At 40.7% G+C, this 25,980-nt stretch overlaps 1 protein-coding gene across 1 annotated transcript; it reads right to left on the reverse strand.

Moving 5' to 3' along the window:
* Nucleotides 1–6,597: 6,597 nt before the first annotated feature.
* LOC117165189 (uncharacterized) lies at nt 6,598–25,665 on the reverse strand. The gene is made up of 2 exons (XM_076623494.1): nt 24,981–25,665; nt 6,598–9,094 (listed from the first exon to the last, which is right to left on the reverse strand). Exon 2 carries the CDS (start codon nt 9,088–9,090, stop codon nt 7,096–7,098), a length of 1,995 nt encoding a protein of 664 aa, XP_076479609.1. The 5' UTR covers nt 9,091–9,094; nt 24,981–25,665; the 3' UTR covers nt 6,598–7,095.
* Nucleotides 25,666–25,980: the final 315 nt, after the last annotated feature.

Consider the following 25,980-nt stretch of genomic DNA (forward strand, 5'->3'; position numbering starts at 1 on the left):
TGATGTAACTATTACACGGAATAGCGTCGATATTTGTAAAACGAAGACTATTAATGCCTGTAGTAAAACCTCCGAGGACGAGATCAATATCAATGCGGTTGACACTGACGTAGTTGGCAACGATAAAAGTCGGTTAATTTCTGTCCTCGAGAAATTCAAAGATTCATTCATTACGGGCTTCCCACGTACTCGCGTAAGCACGGGCCAGTTAGAAATACGGTTAATCGATCCTAATGTTACCGTGCAAAGAAGCCCCTACCGACTTAGCGAAGAAGAGCGTAGGATAGTGCGTGAGAGAATAGACGAGTTAATTAGAGCAAAAATCGTGAGGCCGAGCAGCTCGCCGTTCGCGAGCCCTGTCTTACTTGTAAAGAAGAAGGACGGCTCAGATAGACTGTGCGTAGATTTTCGGGCACTAAATAAAAATACGGTCGCGGACCGGTATCCCCTACCCCTCATCGCGGATCAAATCGCGAGATTGCAGAAGGCGAGATACTTCATTAGCCTGGACATGGCCAGCGGATTCCATCAAATTCCCATTCATCCTAATTCGACGGAATATACGGCGTTCGTTACACCCGACGGGCAATACGAATACGTGACTATGCCGTTCGGTTTGAAAAACGCACCGTCCGTTTTCCAAAGGGCCATTCTCAACGCCTTAGGCGACCTCGCGTATTCGTTCGTTGTTGTTTACTTGGACGACGTCCTAATTATCGCCGACTCAATAGATCAAGCTCTAGAAAGGTTGAGCACCGTATTAGATACCCTCGTGAAAGCCGGATTCTCCTTTAACTTTTCGAAATGCTCCTTTTTAAAGACATCGGTACTCTACTTGGGATACGTAATCCGTAACGGAGAAGTCCGTCCAAACCCGGGTAAAATACAAGCCTTGAGTTCTTTACCTGCACCGTCGACCGTCACACAACTTAGACAATTCATAGGTTTGGCCTCTTATTTCCGAAGCTTCATTCCCAAATTTTCACAAGTAATGAAACCCCTGTACGCACTTACCTCGAGTAACAAGAATATACCTTGGACGGATAGGCACGAACAGATAAGACAAAAGGTAATTTCCGTCCTGACTGACGCGCCGGTCCTGATGATATTTGACCCCAATTACCCCATAGAACTACATACGGACGCTAGCTCGGAAGGATATGGAGCCATTCTAATGCACAGGGTCGAAGGCAAAAATCGAGTAGTGGAGTATTATAGCAAAAGGACTAGCCCTGCGGAATCTAGGTATCATTCCTACGAATTGGAAACGTTAGCGGTTGTAAACGCCGTCAAACACTTCCGTCATTACTTACACGGACGAGAATTTCTCGTCGTCACCGATTGCAACTCCCTGAAAGCATCCAGTAGTAAGGTACACTTGAACGACAGGGTTTACAGATGGTGGGCTTACCTGCAAACTTTTACCTTCGACATTATGTACCGGGAAGGTAAACGAATGGCCCACGTAGATTTCTTTTCGCGAAATCCCGTAGACTTGGATCGCAGTACGTTTAGCAAAATCGTAGAGAAAGAAATTAACCTAACCGAAATCTCCGACGATTGGTTACTAGCGGAACAACGTCGCGACCCACAAATTGCCGAGATCGTCGATAAATTGCAGAACGAAGAGCTCGCGGAAGATGTCGCGAATACGTATGAGTTACGGTCCGGCACCCTTCACCGTAAAATACAGAGAAAAGGTAGAACTCTCTGCCTGCCCATCGTTCCGAGAGGGTTTAGGTGGTCTGTTATTAACCATGTGCACCAGTCCATTATGCACTTAGGTTGGGATAAAACGCTTGAGAAACTGTACGAGTATTACTGGTTCGAAGGAATGGCGAAGTATGTTCGCAAATTCGTAGAGAACTGTCATGCTTGTCGAGTTTCAAAGGCGAGTTCGGGTAGAGTACAAGCCGAACTACACCCCATACCTAAGACCAGTATACCTTGGCATACGGTTCATATGGACATAACGGGCAAACTAAGCGGTAAAAACGATTCGAAGGAATACGTCGTTGTGTTGGTCGACGCCTTTACCAAGTTCGTATATTTGCACCATACCCGTAAGTTAGACTCCGTTAACACCATTAAAGCGCTTAAGTCCGCTATATTTTTGTTCGGCAGTCCCTGCCGGATAATAGCGGATCAGGGAAGATGTTTTACGGGCAAAGAATTTCGCGACTTTTGTCAAAGTAAACACATAAAACTCCATTTAATTGCGACCGGAGCTAGTAGGGCCAACGGGCAGGTAGAGCGTATTATGAGTACGCTAAAAAACATGTTCACAACAATAGAAACCACCGGGCGGTCCTGGCAAGACGCGATCGGGGAAATACAACTAGCCTTGAATTGTACCACCAACCGCGTGACTAAGTCAAGCCCGTTGGAACTACTAATCGGTAAAACAGCGAGACCCTACGGCTTATCCCTACCCGACAGTATCGAAGAAAGAGAGGTAAATATCTCCCATGTAAGACAGCAGGCGATAAAGAATATAGAAGCAAGCGCCAAATACGATAAGGATAGGTTCGACGAAAACAAAGCTAAAATAGTTAGGTTCAACCTTGGCGATTTCGTATTACGCAAGAACGAGGAACGGAACCAGACGAAGTTAGATCCGAAATTCAGGGGTCCGTTCGTAATAGCAGAGATTTTGGAAGGAGATAGATATACCCTAAAAACCTTAGACGGCAAACGATCATATAAGGACAGACACGACAGACTGAGAAAGATGCCAGAAGGTTGCGTCCCTGCTGAGTTAGACGTCTGCGGTGATGACGACGGCGGTGATAATAACGATGCAAGTACACTGACCTCAGAGGATCATTAACACTGCGTTGTGGTCATAGTAATACACCGAGTGGTTTTATGTGCTTTTGTTGTAACCCGGTGAGTGGGTTGATGTGCTTTTGTTGTAACCCGTTGAGTGGGTTGATGTGCTTTTGTTGTAACCCGTTGAGTGGGTTGATGTGCTTTTGTTGTAACCCGTTGAGTGGGTTGATGTGTTTCTGTTGTAGCCCGTTGAGTGGGTTGATGTGCTTTTGTTGTAACCCGTTGAGTGGGTTGATATGCTTTTTGTTGTAACCCGTTGAGTGGGGTTACGTGCTTTTGTTGTAACCCGTTGAGTGGGGTTACGTGCTTTTGTTGTAACCCGTTGAGTGGGCTTACGTACTTTCTGGGTGTAATGCACCCAACGTGGCAATATGATCCAACAAACTGAGGTTCACCAGTGTGCGAAATCGAAAATGATCTGTTGTGTCATTACGGTCTGACTGGCGACTCACAGAACGCACCTGACACTTTGAGTACAAATTATAACATTACAAATTCCTATTCTCTTTTATTTTTCTGTTGTCAAACCTCCGAACGAAACTTTGTTATTGCACTGGACCCTTGACTTACTTAGATATTTAGTTAAATCGTAAACAATGTCGGTTGTAGCGAATCTAATGTAAGAAATACGATATTTTAGTTACACACGAGGACGTGTGATAGTCAGGATGGCCGTGTCGGAGATGAAAAGAACACCGGAGCCTTTGGAATTTTGGATAACCCCGCAACATTGTAACCTAGAGTCTACTATAGCTGTAATCAAACAATTGTAGTTATTCAACCCGATTGTAATTATTCGAGAATTGTGATAATGAGCTTGGGCTCGAGGCGACAGTCAGTCGCCGAACGTAGCCGCGGTCACGGGATGAACGTTTTGCCTAACAAGGTATGGAGTAATTCTATAGCTCTCCTTAAAAGAAATATTCGTGGCGACACGCGACAGTAAACATTCCAACGGTTTCTGTCCCGTGGCTCGCCACACGCAGACCCTATTCTTCGAGTAAGATGATTGCCAGATGTCGATGCGTCTCCGCAGTACATGTTCGGCTAGCCCGAGGGCCCGTAATAAATCTTAAGGTTTAGTTAACTAAAGTCCTTCAAACAGACAAACAGTCTTTGTCCCAGCTACGGGAAGATAGGGGAGACATATTTTTTAACGAACGGCGTCTCCCACTAGCAACTTTCCCTCGAGGGCGGCTAACATCCTTTCCTAACCACCGATATAGAGATTGACCAATTAGCAGCAACGCCAATTTCCCTTACTTTCTGAACGAAGGCTTTTCTCGACGAATCCGATGATCTCGTGTCCTTAGACACACCCCATTATAGTTTTCCTCTGTGGCATCATCGGGACAGGAAAGGCATTCTCGCTCGCGATCTCATCGATCAAGGAGTAACGCCTTCGCGATCAGTGATTGAACGTTCTGTTGTCATCCCGTTGACCGCGGATTCGTTATTGAGCACGAGAACATCGTCACTAGCGTCGCGAGTGCCGAACCGCTGTGATCAACTGTTAAGACTGTAATAATTCTATCACTGCAATAAACTACGCCTGTGTGTACTGTATCAATGGCTAATCCTCGAGAAGATTCATTTGACGCCCACAACCCCATTCCCAGTGATGATCCGACATATATATATATAATATATATATATATGTCGGATCACGATTCGAATTTTGGGCGCGCGACGACTCTTCATGTGGACTAGCCATCGTTTCACAAAGCCGAGATTTTATTTACACGTATATACAGGTCTATCACTAAGCTTAACAAATAATAAGTTCAACTAATAATAAGTCTAACAAACACTAAGCCTAATGAATAATACGATCTACGAATAATTAAATTAAATAATACTATTAGCAATGTTTGAGTTCAAACGAATCCACGGTCACCGGGATAACTCCTTACTAAGCGAAACTAACTTAGACGCAAATGCGATCGTCGAAAATGCTCGATGTATCACTCTCCAAGGCAATCGCAAGAATGCCAGCCTCGTGGAGATTTTTCTCCCTGTACGATTGCATTTTGTTTTCTATACCCGTTTGGAAGCATCGAGAAGGTTCCAAACGCCGTTGCTAGGCACACTCGTTGGAAGCATCGAGAAAGTTCCAAACGCCGTTGCTAGGCAGTTTCTGCCTGGAGTTTTGATTACTAAATACAATGTATGTCCCATTGCATCGGCACCTCCGAGGCAACATCACACGTGGCTCGGCCCGCTCTCGAGGCCGCATGCCGCCACAACCACATTTCTCGGAAAACACATACAACCACTCCAGACCTCCGTTAGATAAAACATCCGTCCCGTGACCGTGGCTACGTTCAGCGACCGATTGTCACCTCGAACCCAATCTCGCTTATTACAAATCTTAAGCAATTACAACTATAATAAAATCTAGGCTAAGGTACTAGAGGATGTTCCCAAAATTTCCAAGGAAAGGCTTCGGCTTTCCTTTCATCTCCGACATATATATATATTTTTTAAATGTGTTATCTATTTTATGTACGTTAAATATATTTAATTTTATATTTTCCCCCTTTTTAATTAATTATATATATATATATATTTTTACATTTGTAGTTGCGCATAGAATTTATTAAAGAAAAGTGTTAACAATGTGTTTTCGTGATTTGTTTCTCACGCCTGACTGCCATTAATCCCTAATATTCCTGTCGCCATGACGCGTGTAAATCCAACATGGCTGCTCATAAATGTCATCAGCAAAGTTTTAGTGACGGCTCTTTAGTTTTGTTTGATATCGAAGTAATTTTTCGTCTGTCGCTCGTTTTTCCTTATTCTACCGCAATTAGAACATTTATTTATTAATATTGTTTTAAAGTGACAAAAGTATTGTTCGTGTGAATATACGTATATATATATATATATTTATGTTGTGTGTCATTTTAATATGGCTAATGTTTTGTAATTCTTCGATTGCGTTATTTATTGCTTTGAGTAGTTTATTTTATAGAGTATTCGATAATATAAAACATATGCACTCACACATATATATATATATATATATATATATATATATATATATATACGTATTTATATGCATATTTCTCGTGCCCATGTAGTGTTCATACGAAATGAAATGTTAATTATTTATTTTTTATTAATTTCTTTTAATAAGATAGAACACGCACACGCACACGTATATATGTATATATTTCTGGCAAAGTGATTTTCATTTAGATTCTTTTGTGATATAGTGTTGTGTATTTGAGGTTATGTGTCAATCATTTGATTTCATATATACATATATATTTTGTATTGTGACAACATAGTATTGAAGGTTTTGTTTCTAGATTATTGTGCGTTTAATGTGTGTTTACATATTTGTGCTTGATGCCAGAATTTCTGTATGCAATTCCTCAAGTCGTTGCGGTGTTAATTATTTTGAGCGTTTGGCCTGTCGACAGGTTGTCGCTTGGTCCCAAGTGTTGCGTTGTGTGTTCTATTTCTTTTGTAGATTATTAATAGTGGTTTTAGTTTAGAAAGTAGATTATTTATATGTTTATATAGAGACATGCATGTTTCATAATGTAGTTCTTATTTTATAATGCTTTACCGGCATGTAGGCTAGTTTTAAGTATGTATTTCAGATTGTAGAATGCACATAGATTAGTAGTAGTTTAGAATATAGATTTTTATATGTTTATATAGAGACATGCATGTTTCGTAGCGTAGTTCTTATTTTATAACTCTTTACCGGAACGTAGGCTAGTTTCAAGTATGTTTCTGTTTAATAGAATGCGCACACATATATATATGTTTCTGACAATGTAACTTTTATTTCTTTAATAATACAATATTGTATGTTTTATGTATTCGTTAGACTATTAGTTTTTAACTTCGTATATAGTTATATTTCATAAATTGATAATATTGTATTTGTTGCATAGTATTATAAGCACTAACTCTAATATTTACTAGTTTATTACATATCTAGCATATATGTTTATACTTATATGTAACTCTCCAAGTTGATTGATTAAAATATATTTATATATACATGTATTTCTGGCGTTTCACTTATTTCCCTTTTTGTAGTTATTCTTATTTCCTGGTTTATTTGTTTGGTTCGTAACTCGTTCAATCCGTTAGCTGGTTTTATTTATTTTATTTTATACTGGTTGGATTTATTAGTCGCCCTCGCTTTGTTAATCCTTCCTTTAGTTTCGTAGCGCCGTGTGTTCGTTTGTGCATTCAAATCTTTATTCGCGCGTTTTGTATAGAATAGTTTTCTTGTTCCTGTTACGGCGCGTGCGGAGCGCGGGACGTGACACCCCCGCCCTTGGAGTTCAAATTTCCTTTGGAAATTTGACTGATGGTGTCTCTGAGTTCGCTCAAGGCGGACGTAGATGGCGTTGGTTGTTGAGTGACTACCGGTGTTATCGATATCCCTTGAGGTTGTGCTGTTTGATCATCGATATTTCGTTTTCTTTTGAGGTATAGTAGCAGGTGGATAACTGAGCCGCATATTGCTCCTAATAGGGCGATTCCACATCCGTAAGTTTCACGTAACTGGTATCCGTGTATGGCTATATCTATTATCGTCTGGATTAGTTTAAATATTACAAGTATTCCAAATATTGCTGCACTGACAGTTCCAAATTCCATAAAACCAATCCATAAGCTTGATACGGTATTTTTTACTATTGTCGTTAATGTGTTTTCGTCCATCATTCCCAGGATGTTTACTGTTCCAGGGACGATTGTTTTTCCTATTGCTCCTCTGGCCAATGTGTTCAAAACTGCAGATTTTTCTGCCGGGAACATGACGTGGTCCCGTAGTGCATCGAGGTCTTTTTGGGTATATATTCCGCTCGTGGCCAACGACGATGGTGCTGAATATTGCCACGTTTGGCGTACGTCCGGGCGGAGTTCCTGTGGTGCAATTGTTTCCATGGGTTTTGGTACGAATTTGTGCCAGAGTCCGTCGATATTGTATAGCGTAGGTAGTACCGCGCTACATTCTCTGTGGTTTCCGTGTTGCGTTAGGATGTGTGTTTTTGGCGTTAAAAATGCATTGCGATTCCCTTGCCAAACGGGTAGCTCCGAGTAGCATTCTGTTGTATGTCGTACTTTTACTTGTACCGGAATGCATTTGACTATGTGGACTGCTTCTCCTGCGATCAGGGCCATGTGTCCTGGGGTTTTGGATATGGTATATGCAAATTCATCGGGCAGTAAGATTGCTAAGCTTAAAGCATTTTCTATTAGTTTCTTCTGCGTGGTACATCTTTGTGTCAGTATATCATGGCACAATGTTGTCATTTGTCGTTTAATATGTTTCTCTACGTAAATGAATTTTGAGTTGACGTATGCGAATATGTCCAAGTTTTCGACTGCTGTCTTGCTTTTGGAGATAAACGTATTTCCTCTTGTTGTTTCTAACAGGAACAATTTGGGGTGTTCGGTGGATAGTAGGGTATATCCACACAGTGGCTGTTCTCCGGTTTTAGTCAGTGCAAATGTTACTTCTTGCGTTGTTAGTGCGTAAACTGGTTGTGCTGATTCTCTGTTGGTTTTTATTTCCTGGATCTTTGTAGCAATTCCTTCATATAGCACATCGTACTGATCAAATTTGCATGGTGAGGGTGGTTGTGGTTGCCAATAAGTGTATCCGTCTTCAGCGTCTAGACAGTTTCCTTCGCTAAATGTACATACTGTTCCTGATTTCAGTAGAATTTTGTTCGCCTCGATCCGTACTGGCACAACTGCTGACTTTAAACTTATCCTTACTGTTACTTGTACGACGACCTTTTCCCAGCTCCCGTATGGGTCTACATACTGTGTTCCCTGGCAGCTGCCGTCGTCTGTTAGCTTGCCGGCTAGGACGAGCGACCTTGTTTCTGTTGCATTATCTTTTAGGCCAACTATAAGGTTTTGTGGTCCGAGTGAAAACGTGCTGTCTTGGTGCATCCTTGCACATTGTTGGTCGGTTGTTTCATGGAGGTATTCGGCGAATCCGTTATGCACTGCCGACGTGTGAGAGTGCATGCCACAGTAATATACAATTCGAGTTATTTGCACCTTGCATTGCCTTACGTTGGTAAATTCAAATTCTGAGAGTTGAAGTAGTTGTATATAAATATCTTGGGTTTCAGTCATTGTAGGCTGTATGCTGCAGTCCCCGATGGAGTTTAGAGAGATAGTGGTAACGTTGAGGTGGTTGCCATTGCAGTCATATCCTACCAGGCCGTATGCTATTTTGATGAGGGTAAGTACGATGACCAGGCGATTCATCTTCCTATTAACAATTTATTAAATTGTTTCTTACTCTCGAGTTTATTAGAAATAAGAATAATCTTTTATTATTATTAATATATATAAAAAAAATTTATATTTATGTTTTTTTTTTGTTAAAACTTATTATCGGTGAAAATAAATACCATGAATGCTACCTGGGTTATAATTATATACGTATATGCATACGTATTGGTAAGTAATATAGATGAGATTTGTTTTATCGTTATAAATATATAAGTATATATTATCTATAGGAATAGATATTACAATTATAGCTTGTCTTTGAATATATATATATGTGCGTGTAATGGTAAATATGACGACTTATTTTACGAGTCACTCGGATTATCAATGGAAGTGAGTGTCATAGATATCGCCTACTTTACAACATGTGTGCATATATATATTGGTAAACATAAGTGAAAATTATATGCATAATTATAAATGTCGTTTGTTTACAGGTGGATAGCATCAGTATTTGGTCTTGTGCGTAGCATACAAGTACTTTATAGTTTTACGGCGCGGATTGCTATTCCTTGAACTAAAAAGTTTCTTTCAAGGTGAGTTAGATAAGTGTAAACGATCATGCATTGGAGGCATGATATAGCGGGTTGTAGGTCCGCTAGGTTTATATCACACATACGACAGTATGATATTCGTGTTCTTGCAGATACTCCGCATATGAAATGAGTGGGTGGGTCGTCACATAGGTCCTGGTGGTCTGGATCTAAGTTATCGAAACAGTCTTGACAAAGATGACCGTTATCTAAATGGTAGACAGAACGTATCAACCGAACACAGAGGCAAGACTGAACATCCTCCGTCGCTTCCAGATCGAATGCGGGTACGGGCCCGTCTGAGTCCTCTATGTTAGGGTTGATGAACTCGCCACCTGTTCTGGACATACATACGAAAACAGTTAATGTATATATTTTATAATTTTTTATAAGTTTTGTTCGGACCTATCCCTTTGTACAAATACTGTATCCCTGTATGTGGTATAATATATAATATGTTATGGTTATGTTAGTTGTTGTTTATTATATATATTTTCCTTATCTCTCTCTTTTTTTTTCTTTTTTTTTTTTATTATTTTTTTTGTGTTCAGTACCTAGCATTGCTATTATAATGCTGTATTACATTGTATTGGCTATTATTTGTGTTGGGGTGCGTATGTGTGGGGTGCGTGCGACGAATTTTCAACATGGTCGCTTGCGTGTATCGTTTGTTTAATGTCAACAGTAGCGTGTTGTTGAAATAGTTAATTTGTTAATCATTATAGTTTATTTTGTAGTGTTTCTGTAATATTGTTTGTGTTTCATGATATTGTGTGTGTCAATACCGCGTGTGCTACCTTAATGCAATAGCATAGATTGTGTTGTTTTCGAATTTCGATAGTCATTGTTTTGATTATACGTGACTCGCATTTATATAAATCTTGTTTAATTTAGTTAATGTTTTTTTTCTTTTTTTTTGTGTATTGTGTTACCAGATATTTTGTGTAACGTAACTTTATTTCTTTGCACCGAGTTCAGTCATGTTGTTAATATTTAGTTAGTCTATCTTGATTAATTTCTAACCTATTCCTGTGTTTATTAACCTTTCTTATTTTCCCTATTAATTTATTATTGCATGTACTTGCTATTTGCTATTATTTTGTGTATGATATGAGTTAGTTCCCTTATTAGTGATTAAAACCTACTTGTTAGATTAACATTGTCTGTAATTCTTCAGATTCTACTCTTCCGATGCTGCATCACTTACCTAGATCATTCCCACAACATCACCTGATTCTTCGATATGCCTTGGATACTTACTACGGTTGTCTTCAATCGTCTTATATCTGTGGCCATAAAGGTACTGTTTAGTTTATTTAGTTTAATATGTGTATAATGCATTGTGTGTGCGACCGCTATTGTGTATTACAAAATCCACTTCTACATGTTAGATATAATAATATAACAATACTACGTAGATTAATACATAATAAGATATCCTTTTACTTTCAATTAATCTATCTTAATTATTTTCTAACCACTTTCTACACTTATCAGCTATTTTATTTCTTCTTGTTAATCTGCGACATTCATGCATGTACACTTCCTTGTATGGTGATAAATTGTTCGCGAGGTAAGTTGCACTTCCACTGTTTTAGTTATTCGTTGAACTAACATGTTTTACATTCAAACAGTAATCGGAGAATTTGTAATAAACTTCTTTTTCTTTTCAGGTTTCCGCCATCTGTGTTGTTCGACGAACAGTGCCATGCTTCCATAGTATTGTTATAACACTTAGTACTGTTGTATTTTGCATTAAGGCAGTTGAAGTTAATTTGTTCATTTATTTTTCAGCTGGCTGTTGTACATGGTGTTTCGCAAACCGAGATCCATACCCTATTTTGCACGTAAACCTTCTCGTATGATGATTATTTGTTCACAAGGTAACTTTCACTTTCACTCTTTTAATTTTTATTGAATCAACACGTTGTATATTCAAACAATAATTGGAGTACACCTGATAATTTTCTTTTTTTTTCTTTTAGGTTTTCGCTATCTGTATTATTCGACGAACAGTGTCACACTTCCTTTTGATTTATCCACAATATAGTTATAACACTTAGTAACCTTGTATTTTGCACTGAGACAATTGAGACTAATTTATTCACTTATTTTAGGTAGCTGTCATACATTATATTCCGCGAACAACGATCCATAACCTATACTTACACGTACACTTTCTTGTTTGTTGATCACTTGTTCGCAAGGTAACTTTCACTTTCACTCTTTTAATTATTTATTGAATCAACACGTTTTATATTCAAACAATAATTAGAGTACACATAATAATTTTTCCTTTTCTCTTTTAGGTGTTCGATATCTGTATTATTCGACGAACAGCACTACAACATACACTACTGCACTACGTTGCCCACTGAAATCACTTTATTCATTGCTTATTTCGGTTATGCGCTAGTTTTAGCTTGTTTAAGTGCACCGTTCGCGGAATCCCTTTTACTTCAATCTTGACGTTCTGGTTCTGCAAGATTTCTAGCAGCTTGTATGGTCCAGTATATTGATCGGAGAATTTTCCTTTACTAGGTTCTTTTAGTAGATATATCGAATCTCCTGTTTTAAAATCTTGAGGGTTAATTCGTCGATCGTTAGTCTTAGTTTGGATTTTATCAAATTTTCTCTTGCCATTCGTTGTACAGTGTTAATTTTATTGAACAGATCTTCGAGATATTCTGCGCATGTTGGTTCCGTGTTCTCTTCGATTGTTACTTCACCAATAGGTTCTCTGGCTAGATGTCCGAAACTAATTTGTGCGGGGAGAATTTCGTTCCTTTCCTTCATTTTAGTTTTTATTTTGCGCCAAGACACAGGTTTACTGACATTGATCCAATTATCCAATTGCTTGCTAATAGCATTTAAGATACAAATTTTTGAGAGTGCCGCAGCCATATTAACCCAAAAATATTTTGTATATAGTATAGTGTGATACCATCCATATTTTCCTGAGGGAATCATAAGATCAGCACTACTTACTATGTTACCTACGTCAAATATTAGATGTAGTAACCAATAAAGTATTTTTAATCCAATTATAATCCAATGGCTAGCGTATTTATTCAAGTTTTTATATATATCTTCGACTGGTGATTCCCTGTTTTCTCCCTTTTGATTTCTTTGAGCTCGTTGAACTTACGTTTCTTCAACTTGAAAATGTTTAGAATCCTTTTCCTTAGTTACCCTTTTTTCTTCTTCATTTATTTTATTCGCAGCACCTTTATTTTTCTCTACCTTTTCAGGATGAATAGTTTTACTGGAAGTGCTTATTATAATTAAATTATTATTTATTTGTATGGAACGTTTAGGAATATTTTTGGTAGATTTGGAATTATTCTTTGAATTTTTATTACAAACCTTTTTGCTTATAGATTCTGTTTTGGATTTAGGGATAGCTATATTTTTATTTGCTATAGTGTAATCTTCCTTGCAATTTAATGATTTGGCTTTGAGTTCGATAAAGTTTCCTTCTGATGGTTTTATAGAAGTTTTTGAGTGAGATGTACTCGCTATCTCTTTTCCTATTATGGTTGAAACATTCACGAAATTCGTGGAGTCTTGCTTTTGTATCTTTGCCAAGTCGAACGTGGAGAGGCGATTTGCACTTCCCAGCGGGTCCAATATCTCTGTGATGTTAGGCAGTGGATAAGCATTGCCTGTCGTCTCGTCGTTCAATTTCCTAGTTTCTGCTTTGTCTGAAAGTTCTTTGGCACTAATATTATTTATCTTGTTTGGTAACTCAGAAAATTTCTCACTCATGATCCTGTCTATGGCACCGTGCGTCCTATTATTATTTAACGTGACATTATCCCTTATCACAGCAACGGAATGGTGTTTGCATTGAAAAGTTGATTGGTTGAAATGATCAGCATCTCTCTTTTGATTTAGATCTCTATCGAGGTATTTATTTATGCGTTTTTCTTCCCAAGTTATTGCTCTTGTTTCTTTCCTGACATTTTCTTCTATTCCCGGGTTGTTTAAATGTTTCTGCGACGGCGGTACAAATCTCCAGTCCTGGCGGTTGTTTACAGTATAGATACTATTGTATGGTGGATGAGCGTTGTTTTGGTTATAATTATCCGAAGGTGTCGGACGTTGGTATCGAATTCTATTGTTCACTTGTTTTAATTCTCGTGTTGCTTTCACGGCTTGGCGGTACGCATCGTCCAAGGATTGGTATCCTGCTATCTTTACTCGTAAATACACCTCGTTTGGGAGCCCCTTAACGAAAGCTTCCCTCGTGTCTCGCTCTATCCTATCTTGAAATACGGTGCCGTACTCGTACCTTTCCCCGTTCATTATCGCCAGCCTGAGATCTTTGACGCGTTCTATGTAGTCCAAAATATCTTCTCCCGGTCGTTGAAATATTGTAGCTAATTCCCCTTTATATTCGTTAACCGTTTTTCCCGGACCGAACATATCTTTTAATTTATTCCCGAAATCGTTTAAACTTATTACTTCTATGTCTTCTACGGCGAGAAACGCGTGTCCGCGAAGCTTATTCGTTAATAATTTTACTAACTGAGATTCTTGATGCCTAGGAACCATGTTTCGTGCACGCTCGCATGCTCTTAAAATCGAAATACCGAGGGTCGATGTCCGTCGAACACTGGTACTGTCTCTATTGCATCTTTTAACTTAATTGTTTGGGGATTAACTTCTATCGGTATTGTCGCTTGCGAAATTATCGGCGATGATACGGGTGTCTTGATTTCCTTTTTTATTTTCAGTGAACGCACATCGTCTTGTAATTTATTCATTGTTGTACTCATGTCGCGAAAATTCGCATCCCATGCTTTAAGTTTTTCCGATAACATCAAGGTCATGCCTTTGTCCAACGATTCTAATTCAGTCGACATTATTTCTTAGGTATATATTTTATCGATAATCGTGACAACTTTAATCCCTTGTGGAGCGAATCAAACCGTTTAAACCAACTTTAATCCTCCGTGGAGCGTATCCCACCGCTGCCACCAAAAATTTATTACTTTACTCTGTTACGTATCTATTTGTTTAAATCGATCAAATCTAAAGTTAAATTTTACTGAAAAAATTTTTTTTTGTTGAGTTTGAATTTAATCTGAAGGGAAATAAATTGAAATGGTATTATTGTGTATGTAATACTGATTTAGATTTCTAATTAATACGGTAGTTGCTGCCACCAGAAATAGTCTAAGGACTATTTCAAGATATCTTAATTTTATTACTTTTTGTTTAATTGGTAGCGTTAACTGACGCTTAATGCAACTGGTAAACGAATTTCACTTTTCGGCTAACCTGCAGGGATACTGGCACGGGAGAGGATTAAAGCTGGGAACAATAAATATTTGTCCTCGTTGAACGGATTTTTATTTGAATGTAGAATTGCTTAGATTATTACCTTTATATATATTTTATTAGCCGGATATATATATATTTTAGCGTTGCTGGATTGGATAGGAATGTGAGATTTTTCGTTGTTTTATATAAATTTATTTTTACGTTTGACTGCTTCTTCTCTTTTAATTTCGCTGTAATAGTTTGCCGTTAGAACCGAAACTCAATTCATTTACTACGATGGATTCCCTTACAACGATTTTCTTGCCTTTTGAGTTTAATAATCGAGGATGATTCTAACGATCCTCTCTGTGTGGGACTCGTGTGATTTTGCAAGCCTTGCCCATAGACGGGTAGTATTTTACCAACAGTGGGAGGAGGAATGCGAAGATCGACGGGTGTTTTTTTGATAATCGAAAACACCGTTTGCACAAGCCAACACAGCGAACGATCCTTTGGTTAAATTTCCGAAGGGAAATTGTTCTGCTATTTCTCTCTTACAATCGCATGCACGATGGCAAGAATATCGATTATTAGCAATGCCGGTATTGCTCTTAATTTTCGATTGACCCCGACGATGTATTTAATAGTCCTTTCTGTGCGGGATTTGTGTGATTTCGCTAGCCTTGCCCAAAGACGGGCAATATTTTGCCAACAATGGGAGGAGGAATGCGAAGATCAGTGGGTGTTTCAGTAGCTGAAAACACCGTTCGCACAAGCCGACACAGCGGACAACTCCTTTGTTTAATGTTTAAACAATGATTCTATCTTCAAAACTGTTCACGAAAATAAAACGAGACCGATGATAGGAAGTTCTAATTCGATTCTCGAGGGCAACGGAATTATCAGAGAAAACGGAAATTCTCAAAATTAATTTTCTTACCTTGAGGAGTAGGCGCTGTCTGGCGCCATTACTTCAGCTGCTCCAGTGGTCGTCGAAGTTTTTGCTGGGTTTATTACTTGAACTCGAATATAGTTTACTATCAACTTTTACTTTATTTATCTATTTCGATACAGACAGAACAATTTACTAACTGGATTAATACCGCAATTACAATGCGCGTTCAAAGAAAGAATTTTCTTTTTACTTAGTCGCGGCTCTCTTTTCTTGACCGAAAAACTAAAGACCCCGAAGCGCAAAATACTATACAAAATTTCTAAAGATGAGCGCAATAACGAACGTAGTAACAATGAACTCAAGGAGTGAACAAAATAATTATGAACCGTAATAACGAAGATCGCAATGATAATGAACGGTAATAACAATGATCACTATAATAATGAGCGAAGAATAATGAGCGTAATAAGAATGTTTACCAGAATAATAATGAGCAATGAATAATGAACGAAGAATAATGTAATAAGAATGTTCACCAGAATAATAATGAGCAAAGAATAATGAACGAAGAATAATGAACGTAATAAGAATGTTCACCGGAATAATAATGAGCAATGAACGTAATAAGAATGTTCACCAGAATAATAATGAGCAATGGACGTAATAAGAATGTTCACCGGAATAATAATGAGCAATGGACGAAATAAGAATGATCACCGGAATAATAATAATGAGCCCTGCTCTACGTTGCTTTGCGTATTTATAATGCCATCCCCCACGGGGTGGTGGTCCGCTGGGGGTACGCTTATGATTGTTTTTGCGATTTTGATGTTTTTCCCCTTCTTGTTGTTTCCCTAGGTTTCGGAGATCGACGTTCGAACAATGTTTGCGGAGGCATTTCCATCAGAGGTTCCGTATTATTATTATTTTTTTTCTTTTAAATGTCTTTTGTTTTTATGTATGATATATATGTCGGAGATGAAAGGAAAGCCGAAGCCTTTCCTTGGAAATTTTGGGAACATCCTCTAGTACCTTAGCCTAGATTTTATTATAGTTGTAATTGCTTAAGATTTGTAATAAGCGAGATTGGGTTCGAGGTGACAATCGGTCGCTGAACGTAGCCACGGTCACGGGACGGATGTTTTATCTAACGGAGGTCTGGAGTGGTTGTATGTGTTTTCCGAGAAATGTGGTTGTGGCGGCATGCGGCCTCGAGAGCGGGCCGAGCCACGTGTGATGTTGCCTCGGAGGTGCCGATGCAATGGGACATACATTGTATTTAGTAATCAAAACTCCAGGCAGAAACTGCCTAGCAACGGCGTTTGGAACTTTCTCGATGCTTCCAACGAGTGTGCCTAGCAACGGCGTTTGGAACCTTCTCGATGCTTCCAAACGGGTATAGAAAACAAAATGCAATCGTACAGGGAGAAAAATCTCCACGAGGCTGGCATTCTTGCGATTGCCTTGGAGAGTGATACATCGAGCATTTTCGACGATCGCATTTGCGTCTAAGTTAGTTTCGCTTAGTAAGGAGTTATCCCGGTGACCGTGGATTCGTTTGAACTCAAACATTGCTAATAGTATTATTTAATTTAATTATTCGTAGATCGTATTATTCATTAGGCTTAGTGTTTGTTAGACTTATTATTAGTTGAACTTATTATTTGTTAAGCTTAGTGATAGACCTGTATATACGTGTAAATAAAATCTCGGCTTTGTGAAACGATGGCTAGTCCACATGAAGAGTCGTCGCGCGTCCAAAATTCGAATCGTGATCCGACATATATATGTCGGAGATGAAAGGAAAGCCGAAGCCCTTCCTTGGAAATTTTGGGAACATCCTCTAGTACCTTGGCCTAGATTTTATTATAGTTGTAATTGTTTAAGATTTGTAATAAGCGAGATTGGGTTCGAGGTGACAATCGGTCGCTGAACGTAGCCACGGTCACGGGATGGATGTTTTATCTAACGGAGGTCTGGAGTGGTTGTATGTGTTTTCCGAGAAGTGTGGTTGTGGCGGCATGCGGCCTCGAGAGCGGGCCGAGCCACGTGTGATGTTGCCTCGGAGGTGCCGATGCAATGGGACATACATTGTATTTAGTAACCAAAACTCCAGGCAGAAACTGCCTAGCAACGGCGTTTGGAACTCTCTCGATGCTTCCAACGAGTGTGCCTAGCAACGGCGTTTGGAACCTTCTCGATGCTTCCAAACGGGGATAGAAAACAAAATGCAATCGTACAGGGAGAAAAATCTCCACGAGGCTGGCATTCTTGCGATTGCCTTGGAGAGTGATACATCGAGCGTTTTCGAGGATCGCATTTGCGTCTAAGTTAGTTTCGCTTAGTAAGGAGTTATCCCGGTGACCGTGGATTCGTTTGAACTCAAACATTGCTAATAGTATTATTTAATTTAATTATTCGTAGATCGTATTATTCATTAGGCTTAGTGTTTGTTAGACTTATTATTAGTTGTACTTATTATTTGTTAAGCTTAGTGATAGACCTGTATATACGTGTAAATAAAATCTCGGCTTTGTGAAACGATGGCTAGTCCACATGAAGAGTCGTCGCGCGCCCAAAATTCGAATCCTGATCCGACATCAGAAGTGGGATCAGAACCGTTTAAAGTGCTACAAGGGCAAATGGACCTTATGCGCGAGTTAATTCAGACGCTAGCGCACAAAACGGGGGAGCAACGACCGAGTACGGAATCTAAGGATGCAACGTTACCACGTTTTGACCCCGAAGGCGCGGGCGCCGATCCAACCGCGTGGTGCTCTCATGCTGATCTGATTTTGAAAGACCACCCGATGCAAGAGAGTGCGTTACTTTCCGCTCTAAATCGCGCCCTAAGGGGTTCTGCTGCGCATTGGCTTTCACAAATGGTGCGCGGTGGAAAGTTTACCTGGCCAACGTTTAAGGAACAATTTCTTTCGCGTTTTGGTGGCAGAGAGACAGCCGCTTCGGCGTTAATAAGGATATCCAGAGAACGACCGTCGGAGACTGAATCTCCGGGAGCGTACGGTAGTCGCCTCCGCTCCATGCTGCAGATGAAGTTGCAAGATCTAACGATGCCCGAAGTGATCAATGCCCTCGCCCTTTATATGCTGAGTTCACAAGATCGACGCTTTCGGCGACTAACGCTCGCGAATAATATCAGGACGGAGGACCAATTTCATGATGAAATGAGGATTCTCCCTTACAACGATCAGCCGACATTTTCGCCAAGAAATTCACTAACGGAACCTGAAGCTAAACGCAGCAGGCTATCAGTTCCTCGGATTAAGTGCTACCGCTGTGGTGCTCACGGACATAGGAGAACGGAGTGTCGCCTGCAAACACAAACGGGGAAGGAGCAGGATATACGAAACCCGAAGGAAAAACGACCAGCCGCATCGTCGAAGGTGACCTGCTTCAAATGCCACGAGGAGGGACATATCGCGCCTAATTGCCCATCATCGCGGAAAAGAAACTACGATTCCATTGACGAACGCCGGATCGACTCCTGTGTAGTAGAAGCTCCGGCTGGTAGATTAAGCCATCTGGGTGAGTCGTATCCATTTTACTTTGATTCTGGGGCCGAGTGTTCGTTAATCAAAGAGTCCCTAGCCTCGAAATTTTCGGGCAAAAGAATAACCGATGTGGTAGTGATGCGGGGGATCGGGAATACTTGTATTAAGAGTACACTTCAGATTTTGTCCACTGTTCGTATTAACGATCTTACATTGGAGATAGTTTTTCATGTCCTTGCTGACGATTACCTAAAATACGACATCATGATTGGTCGCGAGATTTTGAGCCAGGGATTCGACGTAAATATCGCGCAAGATAGCCTCGTTATTTGTAAAACAAAGGTCGTTAACGCTTGTGGTAAAGTCGCAGAAGATGCGGTCAACATTAACGAGGTTGACACTGATGTGATCGGTAACTATAAAGATCGATTAATCTCTGTTCTCGAAAAATTCAAAGAATCATTCATTACGGGTTTCCCGCGTACTCGCGTCAGTACGGGCCAGTTGGAAATACGGCTAATCGATCCCAACGTCACCGTGCAGAGAAGCCCTTACAGGCTTAGCGTGGAAGAGCGAAGAATAGTACGCGAGAGGATAGACGAGTTAATTAAAGCACAAATTGTAAAACCTAGTAATTCGCCGTTCGCGAGCCCTATAATACTCGTGAAGAAGAAGGACGGCTCAGACAGATTGTGCGTAGACTTTCGAGCGCTGAATAAAAATACGGTCGCGGATCGGTATCCCTTACCCCTTATTGCTGACCAAATCGCGAGATTGCAGAGTGCGAGATACTTCATTAGCCTGGACATGGCTAGCGGATTTCACCAGATCCCCATTCACCCTAACTCGACGGAATATACTGCGTTCGTTACCCCCGACGGTCAATACGAATACGTGACGATGCCGTTTGGGTTGAAAAATGCACCAGCCGTTTTCCAGAGAGCCATTTTCAAGGCCTTAGGCGACCTCGCTTATTCGTATGTCGTTGTTTATTTGGACGACGTTCTAATAATCGCCGACTCAATAGATCAAGCTCTAGAAAGGTTGCACACTGTACTAAACACTCTCGTAAACGCCGGATTTTCTTTCAATTTCGCTAAATGTTCTTTTCTGAAGACGTCGGTACTTTATTTGGGATATGTAATTCGTAACGGAGAAGTTCGTCCAAACCCGGGAAAAATACAAGCTTTGAATTCTTTACCTGCACCGTCGACCGTCACACAGCTTAGGCAGTTTATAGGTTTGGCCTCTTACTTCCGAAAATTTATTCCTAAATTTTCGCAAGTGATGAAACCCTTGTACGCACTCACTTCTAGTAACAAGCACATAACTTGGACGGACAGGCACGAAAAGATAAGACAACAGATAATTTCCGTTCTGACCGACGCGCCGGTGTTAATGATATTTGATCCCAATCGTCCCATAGAGCTACATACCGACGCTAGTTCGGAGGGGTATGGAGCTATTTTAATGCATAGAGTCGAAAAGGAAAACAGAGTCATCGAATATTATAGTAAAAGGACCAGTCCCGCGGAATCTAGGTATCATTCGTACGAACTGGAGACACTAGCAGTAGTAAGCGCCGTTAAGCATTTCCGACACTACTTACATGGACGGAAATTCTTAGTAGTTACGGACTGTAATTCTTTGAAAGCCTCCAGCAACAAAGTAAACTTAAACGACCGGGTTTATAGGTGGTGGGCTTATTTGCAAACATTCGATTTTGACATCATGTATCGAGAGGGTAAACGAATGGCCCACGTAGATTTCTTTTCGCGAAACCCCGTAGACTTGAATCGTCGTATGATAGACAAGGTCGCAGAGAAAGAGATTAATCTGGCCGAGATCTCCGAAGACTGGCTATTAGCGGAACAACGTCGCGATCCGCAAATCTCCGAAATCGTTAATAAATTACAGAACGAAGAGCTCGCGGAAGATATCGCGAATACCTACGAACTGCGATCCGGTACACTTTACCGTAAAGTACAACGAAAGGGCAGAACCCTTTGCTTACCCATTGTTCCGAGAGGTTTTAGATGGTCCGTCATCAACCATGTGCATCAGTCAATTATGCACTTAGGATGGGATAAAACGCTCGAGAAGCTCTATGAGTATTATTGGTTCGAGGGAATGGCGAAGTATGTTCGCAAGTTTGTCGAGAACTGCCATGCTTGTAGAGTTTCGAAGGCTAGTTCAGGTAAAATACAGGCTGAACTGCATCCTATACCTAAGACCGGCATACCGTGGCATACGGTGCATATGGACATAACGGGCAAGCTGAGTGGCAAGAATGACTCGAAAGAGTATGTCGTCGTCTTGATCGATGCCTTTACGAAATTCGTGCACTTATATCACACACGCAAATTGGATTCGCTCAGCGTTATCAAGGCACTTAAGTCCGCCGTGTTTTTGTTCGGTAGTCCCTGTCGAATAATAGCAGATCAGGGTAGATGTTTCACGGGCCGGGAGTTTCAAGAATTCTGTGCAAGCAAACAAATCAAAGTTCATTTGATCGCGACCGGTGCAAGTAGGGCCAATGGGCAAGTAGAGCGTGTTATGAGCACGTTAAAAAATATGTTCACAACGGTGGAAACGACCGGGCGTTCGTGGCAAGACGCGATCGGGGAGATGCAATTGGCTTTGAATTGCACCATCAACCGCGTAACCAAATCGAGTCCTTTAGAGTTATTGATTGGTAGAGCAGCAAGACCGTATGACTTATTACTACCTGATAACATCGAGGAAAAAGAAATAGATATCTCCAGTGTAAGACAACAGGCAATAAAAGAGATGGAAACTAGTGCTAGGTATGACAAAGAGAGATTCGATAAAACCAAAGCTAAAGTAGTTAGGTTTAATCCTGGTGATTTGGTACTACGCCAAAATGAAGAAAGGAACCAGACAAAATTGGATCCAAAATTCAGGGGTCCGTTTGTGATATCGGAGGTCCTGGGAGGAGACCGATATACCTTGAAAACACTGGATGGGAAAAGGTCATACAAGTACAGTCATGACAGGTTAAGGAAAATGCCGGATAGTCGCATTCCTGCGGAGTTGGATGTCTGTTGTGATGACGAGAACAGTGACCATGGCGATGTGAGTACCCCGATCCCAGAGGATCGTAGAATTATATGAGCCCAGGTGCGGCCATGGGACGGAGTTCAGTGCGGTCAGGCACTGGGAGTGACGATGTCACGAAGCTGGGAGCCGGTTTAGTACCGACAGCGACGATGTCACGAAGCTGGGAGCCGGTTTAGTACCGACAGCGACGATGTCACGAAGCTGGGAGCCGGTTTAGTATCGACAGCGACGATGTCACGAAGCTGGGAGCCGGTTTAGTACCGACAGCGACGATGTCACGAAGCTGGGAGCCGGTTTAGTACCGACAGCGACAATGCCACGAGGTTGGAGCTGGTTTAGTACCGATAGCGACAATGTCACGAGGTTGGAGCTGGTCTAGTACCGACAGCGACAATGTCACGGATTTGGAGCTGGTCTAGTACCGACAGCGACGATGTCACGAAGCTGGGAGCCGGTTTAGTACCGACAGCGACGATGTCACGAAGCTGGGAGCCGGTTTAGTACCGACAGCGACGATGTCACGAAGCTGGGAGCCGGTTTAGTACCGACAGCGACGATGTCACGAAGCTGGGAGCCGGTTTAGTACCGACAGCGACGATGTCACGAAGCTGGGAGCCGGTTTAGTACCGACAGCGACAATGCCACGAGGTTGGAGCTGGTTTAGTACCGATAGCGACAATGTCACGAGGTTGGAGCTGGTCTAGTACCGACAGCGACAATGTCACGGATTTGGAGCTGGTCTAGTACCGACAGCGACGATGTCACGAAGCTGGAGCTGGTCTAGTACCGACAGTGACAATGTCACGAGGCTGGAGGCGGTCTAGTGTTGACAGCGATCGTGTTACGAAGCTGGTTATGTAACGAACTTTGAGAGTATGTGCGATTCGAAGGATGAGACCCATTTGGGTGTGAAATCGAGAATGGTCCGTCATGTCATTACGACCCGACTGAAAGCACGCAGAATGCAACTGGCACTTTGAATGCTAATCACAATGACACTAATCTTGTTTCCTTTTGTTTTGTTAACGAAGGTACACCCGAGGACGTGTGATAGTCAGGATGGCCGTGTCGGAGATGAAAGGAAAGCCGAAGCCCTTCCTTGGAAATTTTGGGAACATCCTCTAGTACCTTGGCCTAGATTTTATTATAGTTGTAATTGTTTAAGATTTGTAATAAGCGAGATTGGGTTCGAGGTGACAATCGGTCGCTGAACGTAGCCACGGTCACGGGATGGATGTTTTATCTAACGGAGGTCTGGAGTGGTTGTATGTGTTTTCCGAGAAGTGTGGTTGTGGCGGCATGCGGCCTCGAGAGCGGGCCGAGCCACGTGTGATGTTGCCTCGGAGGTGCCGATGCAATGGGACATACATTGCATTTAGTAACCAAAACTCCAGGCAGAAACTGCCTAGCAACGGCGTTTGGAACTCTCTCGATGCTTCCAACGAGTGTGCCTAGCAACGGCGTTTGGAACCTTCTCGATGCTTCCAAACGGGGATAGAAAACAAAATGCAATCGTACAGGGAGAAAAATCTCCACGAGGCTGGCATTCTTGCGATTGCCTTGGAGAGTGATACATCGAGCGTTTTCGAGGATCGCATTTGCGTCTAAGTTAGTTTCGCTTAGTAAGGAGTTATCCCGGTGACCGTGGATTCGTTTGAACTCAAACATTGCTAATAGTATTATTTAATTTAATTATTCGTAGATCGTATTATTCATTAGGCTTAGTGTTTGTTAGACTTATTATTAGTTGTACTTATTATTTGTTAAGCTTAGTGATAGACCTGTATATACGTGTAAATAAAATCTCGGCTTTGTGAAACGATGGCTAGTCCACATGAAGAGTCGTCGCGCGCCCAAAATTCGAATCCTGATCCGACATATATATATATATATTTTTTACATTTATAGTTGCGCACAGATTTTATTAAAGAAAAGTGTTAACAATGTGTTTTCATGATTTATTTCTCGCGCCTGACTTCCATTAATCCTTAATATTCCTGTCGCCGTGACGCGTGTAAATCTAACATGGCTGCTCATAAATGTCATCAGCAAAGTTATAGTGACGGGTCTTTAATTTTGTTTAATATCGAAGTAATTTTCCGTCTGCCGCTCGTTTTTCCTTATTCTACCGCAATTAGAACATTTATTTATTAATATTGCTTTAAAGTGACAAAAGTATTGTTCGTGTGAATATACGTATATATATATATATTTATGTTGTGTGTCATTTTAATATGGCTAATGTTTTGGAATTCTTCGATTGCGTTATTTATTATTTTGAGTAGTTTATTTTATACAGTATTTTATACAGAATACGTATATATATATATATATATATATATATATATATATGTCGGAGCGGACATTAGAATTAGGGTTAGGGGCGTGAAACGAATCTTCGTTTGGGTTACACATTGTCGTTGTGCAATAGAGAAGACATCGACTAGTGCAAATACGATTATTATAGAGCCGGACAAGTAACCGTGGTAGTTAGGCACTCGAGAAACTAATGACAATGATCCTAGGTTCAATAACGAATCCGCGGTCAACGGGATGATAGATGAACGTACTCACAAAATCTAAGTCGGATGCGTGATATTCACTGGTCGTAAAGTGTTACTCCTTTCATCATTGAGATCGCGAACGAGAATGCCTTTCCCGTCCCGATGATGCCACAGAGGAAAACTATAATGGGGTGTGTCTAAGGATACGAGATCATCGGATTCGTCGAGAAAAGCCTTCGTTCGGAAAGTAAGGGAAATTGACGTTGCTGCTAATTGGTCAATCTCCATATCGGTGGTTAGAAAAAGATGCTAGCCGCCCTCGAGGGAAAGTTGCTAGTGGGAGACCGCGCTCGTTGAAAAATATGTCTCCCCTATCTTCCCGTAGTTGGGACAAAGACTGTTTGTCTGTTTGAAGGACTTTAGTTAACTAAACCTTAAGATTTATAACGGGCCCTCGGGCTAGCCGAATATGTACTGCGGAGACGCATCGACATCTGGCAATCATCTTACTCGAAGAATAGGGTCTGCGTGTGGCGAGCCACGGGACAGAAACCGTTGGAATGTTTACTGTCGCGTGTCGCCACGAATATTTCCTTTAAGGAGAGCTATAGAATTACTCCATACCTTTGCTAGGCAAATCCCGTGACCGCGGCTACGTCCGGCGACTGACTGTCGCCTCGAGCCCAAGCTCATTATCACAACTCTCGAACAATTACAATCGGATTGAATAACTACAATTGTTCAATTACAGACTCCGGTGTTCTTTCATCTCCGACATATATATATATATATATATATATATATATATATATATACGTATTCATATACACATTTCTCTTGGCAGTGAAGTATTCATACGAAATGAAATGTCAATTATTTATTTATCCTTTACCGGAATGTAGGCTAGTTTTAAGTATGTATCTTAGATTATCGGTGTGATAGAATTTGCACACATATATATATTTCTGACAATGTAACCTTCATTTCTTTAATAATACAATATTGTATGTTTTATGTATTCGTTAAACTATTAGTTTTTGACTTCATGTATACTTATATTTCATAAATTG

The sequence above is a fragment of the Bombus vancouverensis genome, chromosome 12, assembly GCF_051014615.1.
Source record: "Bombus vancouverensis nearcticus chromosome 12, iyBomVanc1_principal, whole genome shotgun sequence".
In the NCBI taxonomy this organism is placed as follows: Eukaryota; Metazoa; Arthropoda; class Insecta; order Hymenoptera; family Apidae; genus Bombus; species Bombus vancouverensis.